The following is a 16,584-nucleotide window of genomic DNA, read 5'->3' as shown; positions in this document are numbered from 1 at the left end:
ACTTGACCATGCAAAAGAATCAATGACCTAGAAGATAGGGACATTTGAAATTACCCAGTCAGAGGAGCAAAAAGAAAAAAGAATGAAAGAGTGATGAAAGCCTATGGGACTTACGGGACACAATTAAAAGAAACAATATCTGCATTATGGGAATTCCAGAAGAAAGGAAAGAAAAAGGGGCAGAAAGTCTATTTAAAGCAATAATGGCTGAAAACTTCCCAAACCAGGGGAGAGAAATGGTCCTAAAGGACCCCAAATACAGCTACACTGAGACACATTATAATTAAATTGTCAAAAGCCAAAGACAAAGAATTTTGAAAGCAACAAGAGAAAAGAGAGAAGTTACAAGAAAACCCTCATAAGACAATCGGCAGCATTCTCAAAAGAAATTTTTCAGGCCAGGAGAGAATGGGATGATACATTAAAAATATTGAAAGAAAAAAAGTGTCAACCAAGAATTCTATACCCGGCAAAGCCGTCTTTCAGAAATGAAGAAATAAAGATTTTCCCAAACAAACAAAAGCTGAGGGAATTCACCACTAGACCTGCCTGACAAGAAATGCTCAAGGCAGTTCTCTGAGTGGAAGTAAAAGGACATTTTAAAGTGGACGTAATCAACATCATAAAAACACAAGAAGGTAGTGTAAAACTCACAGGTGGGGCCAGCCCGGTGGCGCAAATGGTTAAGTGCACGCGCTCCGCTGCGGCGGCCCGGAGTTTGCAGGTTCGGATCCCGGGTGCGCACTGATGCGCTGCTTGTCAAGCCATGCTGTGGTGGCGTCCCGTGTAAGTGGAGGAAGATGGGCACGGTTGTTAGCCCAGGGCCAGTGTTCCTCAGCAAAAAGAGGAGGATTGGCAGATGTTAGCTCAGGGCTGATCTTCCTCATACACACAAAAAATAAATAAATAAAAAAAAACCTCACTGGTAATGGTAAATATATAGTCAAAGATAGTTTTTGTAATGGTAATGGTAGTACATAGTTCACTTACAACTCTAGTTTAATGGTTAAAAAACAAACATAGTAAAAATAACCATAACTACACTAATATGTTATTGGATACACAATATAAAAAATACGTAAACTGTAACATCAATAACCTGAAATGTGATGGGGAGAAGTAAAAGTGTAAAGTTTAGGCATGCTATTGAAGTTAAGTTGTTATTAACTTTAAGACGTTTTATATAAGCTTCCTGGTAACCAAAAGGGAAAAATGTGTAGTAATTACACAAAACAACATGATGAAATCAGAGTTCAGAGAATCAATAAGGAAACAGAAGATTGGAACAACACTATAGACCAAATGGACCTAAGAGACATATACAGAAATTTCTATTTGACAACAGCAGAATACACATTCTTCTCAAGTGCACATAGAACATATTCTAGGATAGACAATACAGTAGGCCACAAAATAAGTCTCAGCAAATTCAAGCAGATTGAAATCATACCATGTGTCTTCTCAGACCACAATGGTATGAAACTAGAAATTATTAACAGAAGGAAAACTGGAAAACTCACAAGTACATGGACATTACTCAAGGCTCTCCTGAATAACCAATGGATCAAAGAAGAAATTAAAGGGGAAATAAAGTATCTTGAAACAAAAGAAATGGAAACAGAATACACCAAAACTTATGGGATGCAGCAAAAGCAGTTCTAAGAGGGAAGTTCACAGCAATAAACACTTACATTAAGAAACAAGAAAGATCTCAAATAAACAACTTAACTCTACACCTCAAGGACTAGAAAAAGAACAAAGTGAGCCCAAAGTTAGTAAAAGGAAGAAAATAATAAAGATTAGAGCAGAAATAAATGAAACAGAGAACATGAAAACAACAGAAAAGATTAATAAAACTAAAAGTCGGTTTATTGAAAAGATAAAATTGACAAACCTTTACCTAGAATAACCAAGGAAAAAAGAAAGAGGACTCAATTCAACAAAATTCTAAATGAGAAAGGAGACATTACAACTGACACCATAGAAATAAAAAAGATCATAAGAGGCTACTATGAACAACTAGAAGAAATGGAAAAATTCTTAGAAACACACAACCTACCAAGACTGAATCAGGAAGAAACAGAAAATCTGAACAGATCAATTACTACTAAAGAGATTGACTCACTAATCAAAAATTTCCCAACAAAGAAAAGTCCAAGACCAGATGGCTTCCCTGGTGAATTTTACCAAATATTTAAAGAACGATTAATGGCAATCCTTCTCAAACTCTTCCAAAAAATCGAAGAGGAGGGACCACGCCCAAACTCATTTTATGAGGCCAGCATTACCCTGATACCAAAGCCAGAAAAGGACACTACAAGAAAAGACAACTACAGGCCAATATCCTTGATGAATATAAATGCAAAAATCCTCAATAAAATATCAGCAAATGGAATTCAGGAGCATATTAAAAGGATCATTCACCATGATCAGATGAGATTTATCTGGGATGCAAGGCTGGTTCAACATACACAAATTAATCAATGTGACATCACATTAACAGAATGAAAGAAAAAAATCATATTATCATTTCAATAGACATTTTCAATAGGAAAAGCATTTGACAAAATTCAACATTAGGTCTAATGATATAAACATTGATATGATAAATCTATCTTATGATAAAAACTCTTAACAAATTATGTATAGAAGGAATGCACCTCAACATAACAAAGGCCATATATGACAAGTCCACAGCTAATATCATACTCAATGGAGAAAGGTTGAAAGCTTTTCCTCTAAGATCAGGAAAAATACAGGGTGCCCGTTCTCACCACCCCTATTCAACATAGTACTGAAAGTCCTAGCCAGAGCATTTGGGCAATAAAAAGAAATAAAAGGCATCAAAATCTGCCTATTTGTGGATGACATGATTTTATATATAAAAAATCCTAAAGACTCCAGCAAAAACTGTTAGATCTAATTGATGAATTCAGTCAAGCTGCAGGATACAAAAATTAACACATAAAAATCAGTAGCATTTCTATACATAATCATCTGAAAAAGAAATAAAATCATCTCATTTACGATAGCATCAAAAACAATAAAATACTTAGGCATAAATTTAACCAAGGAGGTGAAAGATCTCTACACTGAAAACTGCAAGACACTGATAAAAGAAACTAAAGATACAAATAAAATGGAAAGGTATCTCATGTTCATGGACTGGAAAAATTAATAGTTAAAATGTCCATACTACCCAAAGCCATATAAAGAGTCACTGCAATCCATATCAAGATTCCAATGGCATTTTTTACAGAAGTAGAAAAAACAATACTAAAACTTATATTTAACCACAAAGGATCTTAAATAGCCAAAGCAATCTCGAAAAAGAAGAACAAAATGAGAGGCATCACACTGCCTGATTTCAAGCTATATTATAAAGCTACAGTAATCAAAACAGTATGGTACTGTCATAAAAACAGGCATATAGACTAATGGAACAGAATCAAGAGCCCAGAAATAAATCCATGCATATACAGTCAACTAATATTTGACAAGGGAGCCAAGAATACTCAGAGGGCAAAAGACAGTCTCTTCAGCAAATGGTGCTGGGACAAGCAGACATTTACATGTAAAAGAATGAAACTAGAGCCCTGTCTTACATTCATAAAAATTAATTCGAAATGGATGAAAGATTTAAATGTAAGACTGGAAATCATTAAACTCCTAGAAGAAAACACAAGAAAAAAGCTCCTTGACATGGGTCTTGGCAATGATATTTTAGATATGACACCTAAAGCACAAGGAACAAAATAAACAAATAAGACTACATCAAACTAAAAAGCTTCTACACAGCAAAAGAAATGATAAACAAAATGAACATACAACCTATGGAATGGGAAAAAATATTTGCAAATGATATATCTGATAAGGGGTTAATGTCCAAAATATATAAAGAGCTCACACAACTCAAGAGCAAAAAAAAAAAAAAAAACCCAAATAATCCAATTAAAAAGTGAGCAAGGGCCGGCCCTGTGGCTTAGTGGTTAAGTGCGTGCGCTCCGATGCTGGCTGCCCGGGTTCGGATCCCGGGCGCGCACCAATGCACTGCTTCTCTGGCCATGCTGGGGCCGCGTCCCACATGCAGCAACTAGAAGAATGTGCGACTATGACATACAACTACCTACTGGGGCTTTGGGGGAAAAAAATAAATAAATAAAATTTAAAAAAAAAAAAAAAAAAGTGAGCAAAAGACCTGAACACACATTTTTCCAATTTTCCAAAGAAGACATACAAATGGGCAACAGGTATATGAAAAGGTGCTTAACATCACTAACCAGGGAAACGCAAATCAAAACCATGAGATACCACCTCACACCTGTTAGACTGCCTATTATCCAAAAGACAAGAGATAACAAGTGTTGGCAAGGTTGTGGAGAAAAGGGAACCCTGTTGGTGGGAATGTCAATTGGTACAGTCACTATGGAAAAGAGTATGACGGTTCCTCAAAAAATTAAAAATAGAACTCCCATATAATCCAGCAATTCCACTTGTGGGAATATATCTGAAGGAAACAAAAACACTATGTCAAAGAGGTATCTGCACCCCCATGTTCATAGCAGCATTATTCACAATAGCCAAGACGTGGAAACAACCTAAGTGCCCATTGATGGGTGAATGGATAAAGAAGTTGTGATACATATAACAGAATATTATTCAACCATAAAAAAGAAGGAAACTCTACTATTTGCAGCAACATGGATGGACCTTGAAGGCATCATGGTAAGTGAAATAAGTCAGACAAAGACAAATACTGTATGCTCTCATATGTGGAATCTATTTTTTTAAAAAAAGGAACAGAAAAGAAAGAAAGAAACCTAACTCAGAAAGAGAACAGATTTGTAGTTACCAGAGGTGGAAGGCAGGGGAAGGGGGAATTGGATGAGGCGGTCAAAAAGTACAAACTTCCAGTTATAAGATAAATAAGTACTAGGGATGTAATGTACAACATGATGACTGTAGTTAACACTGCTGTATGGTCTAGTTGAAAGCTGTTAAGAGAGTAAATCCTAAGAGTTCTCATCATAAGGAAAAAACTTTTCATTCTCTCTTTTTTTTTTTGGTATCTGTATGAGATGATGGATGTTAACTAAACTCATTGTGGTAATCATTCTACAATATACGTAAGTCAAATTATTATGCAGTACACCTTCAACTTATACAGTGCTTTAAGTCAATTACATCTTCATAAAACTGGAAAAAATGAATGGCACAGAGTTATAAACATTATTAAATTTTATTAACAAAAACTTTGTACATTTTCTTTAATACATGTGGAATTTTACATCTAGGTAAAATAACAACACATTCAAAATTTACCATTTATACAAATTGTTACAGAATAACAACCAGTGGGTTAAATAAGTAAAATAAACCACACCGATTTTTTTAATTATCTACAAAAGATTTGACTTTCTTTAAAATTCCCCTGAACATATAAAAATAAATTAATTTTACTTTTCAGTTAAATCTACCAATTAGAAATATTACAGATCAAAATATCAATGTTATCTTATGAATTTTTCACAATACAAAACAGATTCACAAAACCTTATTTACAGAAATGAGGTAAGAACTGTGCAATGTTTAACCAAGAGACATATTGCAGAATTAACATGTTCTTCCAGCTAAGTACACAGTGGAGGTCTAATTACAGCTGGGTCTTTTCCACTAATAATTCACACATTTAAGAACAGTTCAGTGATTACATGCCCAATTGTTTAATTTATACTCTGCCATACCATCACACCAGGAGTGTGGCTACCCAAAGTGGAAGGGCTGTAATACAGATTTCACCTGTTTCAGGAACTGCAGTGGTGGTTTTCTTGTCTTGTTTTGTTTGTTTGAAATAATTGTCAACAATGAGAAGTTGTTTAAATTAAAACAAACAAAAAAAAAACTCTTACCAAATCCACTCATTTTCCTTGTGACTCATTAGTGGATAAATACCCAGGTAATAGTTGTGCCTGAGCTATCTACAGTGGCATAGAAAGTTTTTAATATAAAAGGCAGAACCATGGGGAAGGCTGCTGGCGCAACACTGACTATTCCTACTACCTACAAGGACTGACTACAGTGCAAGCTCAGCTGTCCAGAGCCATTTCAACACAAAGGAAGTATAAGAGGCACTTGATTCAGGCCAAACCCTACCAGCAGTTTCCAGAGTGGCCCCTCTTTCTGAAAGAAGTCTTTCACTTTGAATTGACCTGGTTCCCCCAGCAGCCTTAGAACTCACTTAACTCAAGCGTTCTTTAAAATATGAGTAGGTTCTAACACTAAAGAAAAAGCATTTAGCAAAAGAAAATTACCTTTAGCAGAAGTGGACATTACCATCCTAACTTGATTACCAAAATTGGCCAAATCTCATTAAGAAAGGAAATTTTTATAATAAAGATGGCCAAGTCCCACTTGATGACCTATTTATTTGCAATATTTAACTAATAAAACTCTAGTAGAAGAAACTGGACAGTTCCGTGAAATTTGGTTTTAGATTTGACTCATAGAGCAAGCAGACTAGAACCCAAACAAAAGATCGTATTTCATATTCTGACTTGTCCAATGAAATCAAATAGTTTATAAATGGAACAAGTTTTTATTTTGCTATTTATCTCTCCAATTTATAACAAAATTAGTTGTGCACCAACTATATTAAATTTCTCTTAGGTTCATAAACTCATTGCATGTAAATTATTTCATTGACAAAAGTTAGTTTAAATTTTCTTTCAAAGTTCAAAAAATCTGGGTGAGGGGTGGGGGGTGGGGGATAAAGGAATTCCATTTCAGTGCAACAAAGCAACAAGAATCAATCAAAGCCTTACAAGAATGTCCTTGTGGCAATTACTCCTTTGTTGTGCGGTTGGTTTCTTGTTGCGTTTCTTCATAGGTGTAGTAAGAGGACTGCAACAGCAGCCAGATGAAGTGCTAGAACAGCAGGATAGGCAATTTCTAGATGTTTCTCAAGCGTCAACTTTTCTCTTGAGTGACAGGCCCAGTTTTATCACTAAGTCTCTGCAGTTAAACAAAATCAGACGCATTAGCTAAATCAACTTTTGGCCCCCATTTGAGGTAATATCCTCTTAATTGAAATTATAACTGAGATAAAAGACAGTATATATGGTTATTCCTTTTTTTCTAGAAGTTGGCATGGCTACTTTTTAGCATAATATGAAGACATGAATTTACTGGTAAACATTATCAGTTACTTTATATTAAATTCAGCAGCATATAGAGACAGAAGTGCTCATCTGAGGGATAGAACTCATAAGGAATGAATATAGAAATCATCCCTCCAAATCAACTTTTCCACAAAAGAAGTAACATGGTATTGCGAAAAATGGATTTTTAATGGACTAAAAGTCATGGGTTCTGATCCCACAGCTGCTATTTATCCTTTGAGTTTTAACCTCTTTGAGTCTCCTTTTACTAATCTATAAAAAAAATGGGGTTACAACCTATTATTATTTTAAAGATTGAAATCACACATACTATTGTATCCAACAAAGATGCCTGACACACAGAGGGGTGCTCATAAATATTATTTCCCAGCTTTGCTTTTCTCCATCAGGTAATTAATACTCTGTTTATTTTATATAATTTACTATTGTAGTTTCCATTAAAAAATACATTTTATATTGTATAACTCAAAAAAAGTTAGCTTGTAATTAATTCACTTTTTAACACAAGAAGAAACTTGAGAAAGAGGAACAAACAGTACAAAAAATTTCTAAATTAATACAGAATCACTCAAATTTCACAAGTCAGCAAAACACTGGAGCTATAACCAGGTTTGAGATGATGACAGCATTCACAATCAGGAAGTCAGAAACAATGGGGCAAACAAAAAGCACTGAGAAGTTAATGCAAACCAATAATCCTGTATTGTGAACCAATTCTTGTTACTAAATACAAACTGAAGTTTCTGAAGACTAACAGCACAGTAAACAGAAAGCTTTCAAAGTAATGGGAAATAGCAAACATTGTGACTTTTAACACTGTTATTTGCCAAGTCTCCCACCTCATTCTTTCCCTTCTTCCTTTTCCTGATGTCCAGTCTCCATTCTACATCCCAATATCCTTCCTCTAACAGGGTTCTGCCCTGAACTGGAATTTAGGGGAAACATTTATACTCCAGTAAAGTAGACCTAATTGAAGGGGAGAATTAATAGAAAGAAACAGCCTTAAAATGAGTGCTACTATAAGTATAGTATACTGTTCCTGTATCCATTTTTAATTTATCTTAACTTGTACATTGAAAGGGTAAGATGTTATTACTCACATAAAACTAATAAAGAATTTAAATTCCATTACAAATGTGATTATGATGTATTTTCTCTTTAAAAGTAATATGATAGAATTGGATTGCCCTAAAACTTATATATTAATTTTATTATAAATATAATTCAGTTTTAGAAAGCACTTCAGAGCAAAATAATAAAAATATTCCTAAATTATCTAAACTAGTTCTATAATTAAACAAATTAATTAAACAAAGATTCTCAAAAAGCACCAACTATTATCTTTTATCTTTTGATTGGACTGTCCCATACCACTTGCTATAACTAAAATATATTTTCATTTTGAAAATTGTTGAATTATAAAACGGCCTTCAAACCGTATGTGCAAATTCAAACTGATATACTTAGGGGATATATAAATTGGCTCAGGTCCGTTGTGTTTACAATATCCAGCTGGTGAAACAACTGGTTTTAAGAAGAAATTATCAGGGGAATAAAGTATTTAAAACAAAAAATAAGAGAGAGACGCTGGAGAGATAATCATCTCTGATTAATCAATAAAATTCTCTTTATTATTTCACTAGCTATAATAAAGCAAAGACACTTACTGTTACTTTCTGACTCGCATTATCGCCATGGATGGTGAGAAATGGGTTGGTGGTGGCTGGGTGAAGTGGTGGCGCCTGAGTACCTGCAAGCAGGTTGTTTATGGGTATTTGTGTTGGTCCAGGGATCTGTAGCTGCTGTAGTTCAGGCTGGTGGTGTTGCTGGTGGTGATGTTGTTGCATTAACTGATACAGAAGGGCCTGATGTTGTTCCTTCGGTAAAAACATGTGGGAGAAGATGAGTTCCCAGTCACACAATTCAGCAGTCAGTCAAGCCTGCCTTTTCTATTTTCTTCTTTACTTTAATATCAGATATTTAAATGTTAGTCACAATCATACTACTAAGAAAGAAAACAAGTATCTCATCTGGAAAAATATACCACACTAGATAATAATCATCTACTATAAAATGTCAATATCATCAGTGAACAGCTTATTTTCAAAACAGAGCAAACAAATATAAGAGACCTTTATTCAAATTAGGTTATCCATGATAATCAAGGAGAACAGCAACTTCGAGAAATCACAGGGTATCTGTACTTGACTTTAGAATGCACTATGTGGATCAAACCCTTCCCATAATTCTGGGAACTTAACTTTTAAAGTTCTCATTCATGCCAACAGAAAGAGTGCTTTCTTGATGTAGTTATGAGACTACTCTTTACAGCAAGCATATATTTCATTTCCTGAGTGCTTACTATGTGCCAGGTACTCTTTTGAAACATATGTTTTGTGCTTGAGACATATCAGTGGGGAAAAAAAAAATCCCTGCCCTTATGTAGCTTACCCTGGGGGGAAGAGGGAGAGATCAACAAAAATGTTAGGCTGTGATTATTGCTAAGGGTCAAGGGAAACAGGAGCGTGTCATCAGGGGGTCATCTGAAATAGATTGATGAGGGTGGGTCCCACTTGGACAAAGACTCGGAGGAGACTAGGGAATTGGCTATGTGGATATGCGGGGTGGAGGATACTGCTAGGCAGATGGAACAGTCAGTGCTAACGGGCTATGTGGGAGCACATCCAGTGTGATCAAGGAAGAGCAAGGAGACCAGGAGGGTGGAGTGGAATTAGCAAGTAGGAGGCAAGAGAAGAATGTGGGCCTCATCGTGGCAGTCCGTGAACACTTTGGCTTTTACTCAAAGTAAGAAGGGAAGCCAGTGGAAGGTTTTGAGCAGAGGAATGACACAATCTGACTCAGGATTTCTCGATGGATTCAATGTGAGGCGTCAGAGAAAGAGAGGAGTGAAGGATGACTGCAAGGTTTTTGGTTTGAGCAACTAGAAGGATGAAGTTGCCATCAACTGAGGTAAGGAACACTATGTGTGGCGCAGGTTTGTGGTAGAAGATCAGCAGTTCAGCTTCGGACACGTTATGCTTGACATGCGTATTAAGATATCCAAGAGGAGATATCAAGTAAGCAGTGAGATACAGGAGTTTGCAATTCCAGAGAGAGGCCAGGGCAGGAGACGTAAGTATCCACACATAGATTGTTTTTAAATCTATGTGACTGGAGGAGATCACTGAATTCCAGGACACTCTAAAGTTAAGAGGCTGAGGAAAAGAGGGGGACCCAGGAAAGGAGGCTAAAAAAGAATGGCCAGTTAGGTAGGAGGAAAACCAAGATAATGGTATCCTGAAAGCTGAGGGAAAAGTGTTTCAAGCAGGAGGGAGTGACCAACTCTGTCAAATGCTGTTGCTAGGTCAAGTAACATGAAGAACGAGAACTGACTCCTGGACTTAGCAATATGAAGGCCATGTGGGAGGAGGCGCAAGCAGAAAAACAGGGCAGCAGCTGGTTGGGGGAGTCGGGTCAAGTAAGAGTTTTTCTTAAGGTGGGAGAAGTAAGTATGCCTTATACTAAAATTCTTGCCTACATAAGGTTCTACGCTCATAAATGAACAAACTTCACCCCACAAATTTGGCTGACAAAGAAAAAAGTAGAGTTTAAACTGCTTCAGTCCTTATGGTCTCTGAGCAACAATTTGTGCTAAAAATTCCTTAATCAACCATGTTGATTAAGAAATGAGATATCTATATGTGCTATTATTAGAGTAAAATCTTGATTAACAGGAAGAACCCCAAATAAACTGAATTTTAGTACTTCATATTAAGATGAGGCAAGAGATAAGAAAAGATCACATTTTAGTGTGAGCATTTAAGAATTTATATAACACTGTAAGAAGAGAGACAGTGAAAATGATGATCCAGAACCAAAAGAAATATTTTCAATATATTTTTGACTAAAGCAAGAAAGAGGTAGATATATTTTAGAAAGAAATTATAAACAAAAGCCGAAACTCTGAGTTAATTAAATAGTGCATTCTCCAAGCAGTCAAACTCAATGAAGTGTGCTAGGGAAATGAGGCTAGAGAAAAGTCACACACCCTTATCAACTCGGTCTCACTTAAAATTTATGACAGAGGGCCAGCCAGTGCCGCTCCTGCACATGAGCCACACACTGCCACATCTATAAGAGTCAGTTTGTTCTCCCCTTTTCCAAGATATCTATTCCACATCTTCTTCTCTCTCCTCTAACCACCAATACCCCTATCTCCCTCAGCTGATGATTTAACTTATAATTCTAATTTAAAAAATTAAAAACATTAGAAGTGGGTTTCCTCAACGTCCTATCATAAAATCCACTGACAGCTGCTCTGCCTGCCCTCTTATTACAGTGGAATGCTGCTCTCAACTCCTCTCTCGTCTTAAGAACTTGGCTGCTCTGGTATCATCCTCTCTCTCTCCTGCACCAGAAATTTTCCCATCAACATACACATATGCTGTCATACTCAAAATAAATAGAAACTCCACCCCCCCCCGTTAGACTATGTCATTGTTCTGTCAGCTGCTCATTTCTCTGCTCTTTATAGTAAAACCTCTTGAGTTGCCTATACGCCATCTTTACTTCCTCTCCTCCCATTTTCTTTTGAACCACTCGATGAGGTTTTTACTTCTCACCAAAACCGCATTTGTGAAACAACTCTAGATAGCTAAATTCAATGGTCTATTCTTACTTGTCCTACCAGAAGCATTTTACACAGCTGAGTCCTTTTCTTGAAACATTTTCTTCACGTGGATCCTAGAGACACCACTCTCTCAGTTCTCTTCTTAACTCATTAGTCACTTTTTTTCCCATTATTCTCCTCTTTTGGGATGTCCAGGGCTCAGTCCTCAGACATCAGTCCTCATTCCCTACTGATCTCATTGAATCTTGTGAGCCTAAACATCATATATGCAGCAATGACCCCAAATTTACATTTCTTTCTCTTTTTTGTGTGTGAGGAAGATTAGCCCTGAGCTAACACCTGTTGCCAATCCTCCTCTTTTTTGCTGAGGAAGACTGGCCCTGGGCTGACATCCGTGCCCACCTTCCTCTACCTTATGTGGGATGCCACCACAGTGTGGCTTGATAAGCAATGTGTAGGTCCGTGCCTGGGATCTGAACCTGCGAATCCCAGGCCGCCAGAAGCAGAGCGTGCTAACTTAACCACTATGCCACTGAGCCGGCCCCCATCCAAATTTATATTTCTAACTGCATCCTTTCCTTCGACTGCAGCCTCATATAACTATCTAGTCCACATCTCACTCGAACATCTAAACACACATCTCAAACTGAGTATGTCCGTAACAGAACTCCTTTTCTTTCCCAAATCTGCTGTTCCTCCTAGTCTTTCAAAGCTCAGTAAAAGTCCAATTGTTTAGAACTCTTCTTTTTCTTAAATGTCTGACAAACAAGTCTTGCGATTTTATCTTCAAAATACACAATTCCTGGGCCGGCCCCGTGGCTTAGCGGTTAAGTGCGCGCGCTCCGCTATTGGCGGCCCGGGTTTGGATCCCGGGCGCGCACTGATGCACCACTTCTCCGGCCATGCTGAGGCTGCGTCCCACATACAGCAACTAGAAGGATGGGCAACTATGACATACAACTATCCACTGGGGCTTTGGGGAGAAAAAAGGAGGGGGATTGGCAATAGATGTTAGCTTAGAGCCGGTCTTCCTCAGCAAAAAGAAGAGGATTAGCATGGATGTTAGCTCAGGGCTGATCTCCCTCACAAAAAAAAAAAAAATACAATTCTGGACAGTTTTCCACCACATTTATCATGCTGTTTTAAGACACCAACATCTCCTACCTGGACTACTCTAATCGCCTGTTTCACTTTTGTCACCATCTCCCCTCGCAACACACACAGACTATTCTCCGTACAGCAGCCAAACCAATCTTCAAAAAATATGAATTACCGTGTCACTTTTCTATTCAAAATGCTCCAATTAATTCTTTAAAATAGCCCAGCAAGAAAAAGTGAGGCTATACGAAACAAGATTTTTTAAATTGGGATAATTATTAAAGCTAGGTGATTAGTTACTATACTCTCTACTTTTGGTACACTTGAAAATTTCCATAATAGAAAGGTTTTGGGAAAAAAAAAAATCACCACTGGCTTTCCATCACACTTAAGATAAATCTAAATTTCTTGCCACAGATAACCAAATAAGGCAGTCCATGATCTTCTAGACCACATGGGTCCACTCATCTGACCTTCTCTCCTCTGCACCAGCCCATCTCTCATTCTATAGCCACACTGGCCTTCTTTCTATTCTTCAAAACATAAACACGCGCCTAACTGAGATCTTTTACAACTACCGTTCCCTCTCCCTAATTGCACTTTCTCTTCTATCTCTCCATGTCATAAAATCATGTTCCTTCCACTTTTATTCAGGTCTGTGCCCAAAAGTCACCTACTCAAAGAGGCTGGACCATCCTGTCTAAAACAGCCCTCACTCTACTCTTCTCTATCCCCTTATCCTCCTTTATTTTTCTTCTCAGTATTTATCACTACCAAAAAGTATGTATTTATTTATTGTCTCTCTCCCTTATCAGAATGAAGCTCAAAGAAAATACAAAGCCTTATTCACCGCTGTATCACCAGGGTCTCCACGAGTACCACTACTAGTACATGTTCTAAATATCTGTAAATGAAGCAATATATAACGTCACTACAGGTATTGCAGGCTATACCAAATGGCAAGACAAATTTTTTTGAATTATGCACCCCATAATGTTATTTCATAAAGTGAGTAATCTATACCCACGCCGAATATCTATTATAGCTTAGATCATTTGCTCCTAATAAAAATCAAACATTATCAAAAGGAAGAACTTACTGGCGTGAGCTGTTGAGAATTTAACAACTGCTGAAATTGCTGTTGATGAAGAAATATTTGTCTTTGCTGGTCAGAAAGTAATCCTAGTCCTGAGGCACTGAAAAACGATTAAAATTACTTTCTACTATATACCTTTAACTTTTTTTTAATGTAAAATGAAAGACAACTTTTCAATTTGATATTTAATAAGTTAGTAAGTTTTTAATAACACTTTTGAAAATAATGATGTACAGATTTCTTATTTTCTCTCTCTGTATACAGGTAAACAAGAATTCACATTGTCAAGAAATGTTTTGTTCTCCTTTTTATTGTAAACCAAGCAGGCACTAAAGTTATTCTATGGAATAGGAATTCACATGTGTTTATAACACACACATGTAATAATTCATTTTTAATTATTCAAGGGTAATTTAACCCACATTAAGCAACACATATTTAAAACAAAGAAAGAGTCCAAATACACTACTAATTGACTTGCCCTAACCTTTTTAATGTCCCAATGATCAGTAAAATTAAGCACCAATGAAAAGAGACCCACAAGAAATAGTCTGCAATATCCACTGCAAATCCATTTAAAACGATTTATTCCTCGAAAGTATGTTCAGCAACAACATGGCTTTAGTCTCCTTATTTTGAACAAACATTCAAATGAAATTCCAGTACAATGAAACAGTGAGTCTCACTCTCTAGAAATTCAAGATAAATATTTGACCTTCATCCTATACCAAAATCTTTGATTATAAAGCTAACAAAATTACATAGCTGAATTTTAAGAAACCAATATTCATATGTGATCCTCATTACAGTATTACTTTTCTTCAGAATTTATGATACATGAAGGCAATATACAACAGGATAAATTAGCCTTTAAAACAGACATCACAGATCAAGACTCAAATTTTCAGTACAGAATATATTTAATGTTTTGTTACTAAAAGTGATTTAATTTTCTTTTAATCTGAATTACTTAAGTCTCAAAAATAAATGGCTCTTGGCATAATACACTTAGTTTAAAAGTTTGGTGGATTTAATTTCTAAGAGTGCATCTGCAAGGAACATATTAAAAATCCCAGTCTAAAGCATGGACAATGCTGATACTATGTTACACTAAAAAACCCCCAATACATTTAAGTTTCTTACCTGTTAGTCAGTGTAGCTGGCATTGGATGTGTTGCATTAGGTGGTACAGTTGTATGGGTGAGGGGGGTAGGGTTCTGGGATATTGTGACAGGGGTCTGAATAACCCCATTTAAAGCTCCTACAATGCCATTAATTGCCAGTTGGTTACCTGGCAAAGCTCCAATTATTCCACCAACTCCAGGCACGGCAGGAATGGTGGATGTTACAGTCTGCATTCCACTAGCCAGTGCCCCCACTGTCACACCATTGACCTGCTGCACTCCACTAACGCCTGAGCCCTGCTGAGCAGGACTCTGCCCAGCAGGAGGTGGAGTAGACAGAGCCGAGGAGCTGCTGGTGCTTTGTCCACTGGAGGTTAAATCCTAATATAAGAAAGAATGGAAACCTCAGTTGTAAAGAACCACAGCAAAACTGTTCAAAATAATTTTAAACCATTTAATGTTATATACTATTGTTCATAAGTAAAACACACAAATGAAACTAACCACACCAAAATTACCTGATTTAATACAGGAAGAGAATTATCAGGTAAAAAGCTGTTTCCTAGATGAGGGCTCTTACTGCTGTTCAAAGAATCAGTAGTAGGAGCTAGAATAATAAAAGACAAAAAACAAAACCTGTTTATCTTGTTAAATTACATTATGTGTAAGATTAAAGGCTTATCTAAAAGCTTATCCTGAAGCCCACATTTAAAACACTTAAATATTAATAGCTGCTATTCCTAAGACCAGTTTAAATGGAAAAATCTATATCTCTATTGAATACCATGGCTTTAAATCAATAAAGAGATCTTTACACATTTAAATAAATTTTATCATTAAATTATAGACTAAAGAAGTTAGAGAAAATTCAAGCTGATCACTTAACAGGATTCTTTATGCTCTTTGAAAATACCTATCATTCCTTTTCTACATCTTAATATAACTGGCGACCAGTTATTATCCATTTATTATGAAGAAACATTGAAGGTCTACCCTACTTTTCTTAGATACATAATAAATTATTTTTATACTTACCATTCTGTGCTGAAAATGCATGCATCTGATGAGACGGGCTGGGATTTGTTGTTATTGTTGGAAAAGGCACTGAGAGCTGTGCATTCAATAACTGAAGGCGTTCCTTTTTGGCAGTCAAGTTTTTAATCTGTTCCTCTAATCTTCGATTTTCAACTTGAAGTTGGTGTAATGACTTCAGCATTCCTAAAACTAGCAAACAGTTGGAATGTTTTTAACAAAGACAAGTTCACAGACAGAACTAAGTTATTTTGTGGAGGTAAGTGTCAATAACTTTAGAAATAAGTTAAAATAGAAGAGTAGAAATTCTGCACAGCATTTCTAAATGACTAGGTTTTATTATTTATACACATTGTAGATATAAATATACCATAATATATTTGTACATATATAAGCATAAAGGGATACTGGTTCTAGATGTACCTT

At 36.3% G+C, this 16,584-nt stretch overlaps 1 protein-coding gene across 14 annotated transcripts in view; it reads right to left on the bottom strand.

Moving 5' to 3' along the window:
- Nucleotides 1-5,227: 5,227 nt before the first annotated feature.
- MLLT10 (MLLT10 histone lysine methyltransferase DOT1L cofactor) overlaps nt 5,228-16,584 on the bottom strand; it is a 269,667-nt gene continuing 258,310 nt past the window's right edge. For 13 of the 14 annotated variants that reach the window (XM_058532542.1, XM_058532546.1, XM_058532539.1 and 10 more), the window contains 6 exons: nt 16,162-16,350; nt 15,645-15,733; nt 15,146-15,507; nt 14,006-14,102; nt 8,846-9,055; nt 5,228-7,011 (listed from right to left, as the gene is read on the bottom strand). In XM_058532542.1, the coding sequence (XP_058388525.1) occupies nt 6,967-7,011; nt 8,846-9,055; nt 14,006-14,102; nt 15,146-15,507; nt 15,645-15,733; nt 16,162-16,350 (992 nt within the window). In that variant the 3' untranslated portion in view covers nt 5,228-6,966. Of the gene's footprint in view, nt 7,012-8,017; nt 8,145-8,845; nt 9,056-14,005; nt 14,103-15,145; nt 15,508-15,644; nt 15,734-16,161; nt 16,351-16,584 lie in introns of all 14 variants that reach the window. The other variant, XR_009216985.1, reaches the window with a different exon arrangement.

The sequence above is a fragment of the Diceros bicornis genome, chromosome 36 (genome assembly GCF_020826845.1).
Source record: "Diceros bicornis minor isolate mBicDic1 chromosome 36, mDicBic1.mat.cur, whole genome shotgun sequence".
NCBI lineage: Eukaryota > Metazoa > Chordata > Mammalia > Perissodactyla > Rhinocerotidae > Diceros > Diceros bicornis.
The sequence above is the reverse complement of the archived record's forward strand: the minus strand, read 5'-3'. Positions and strand labels throughout refer to the sequence as shown.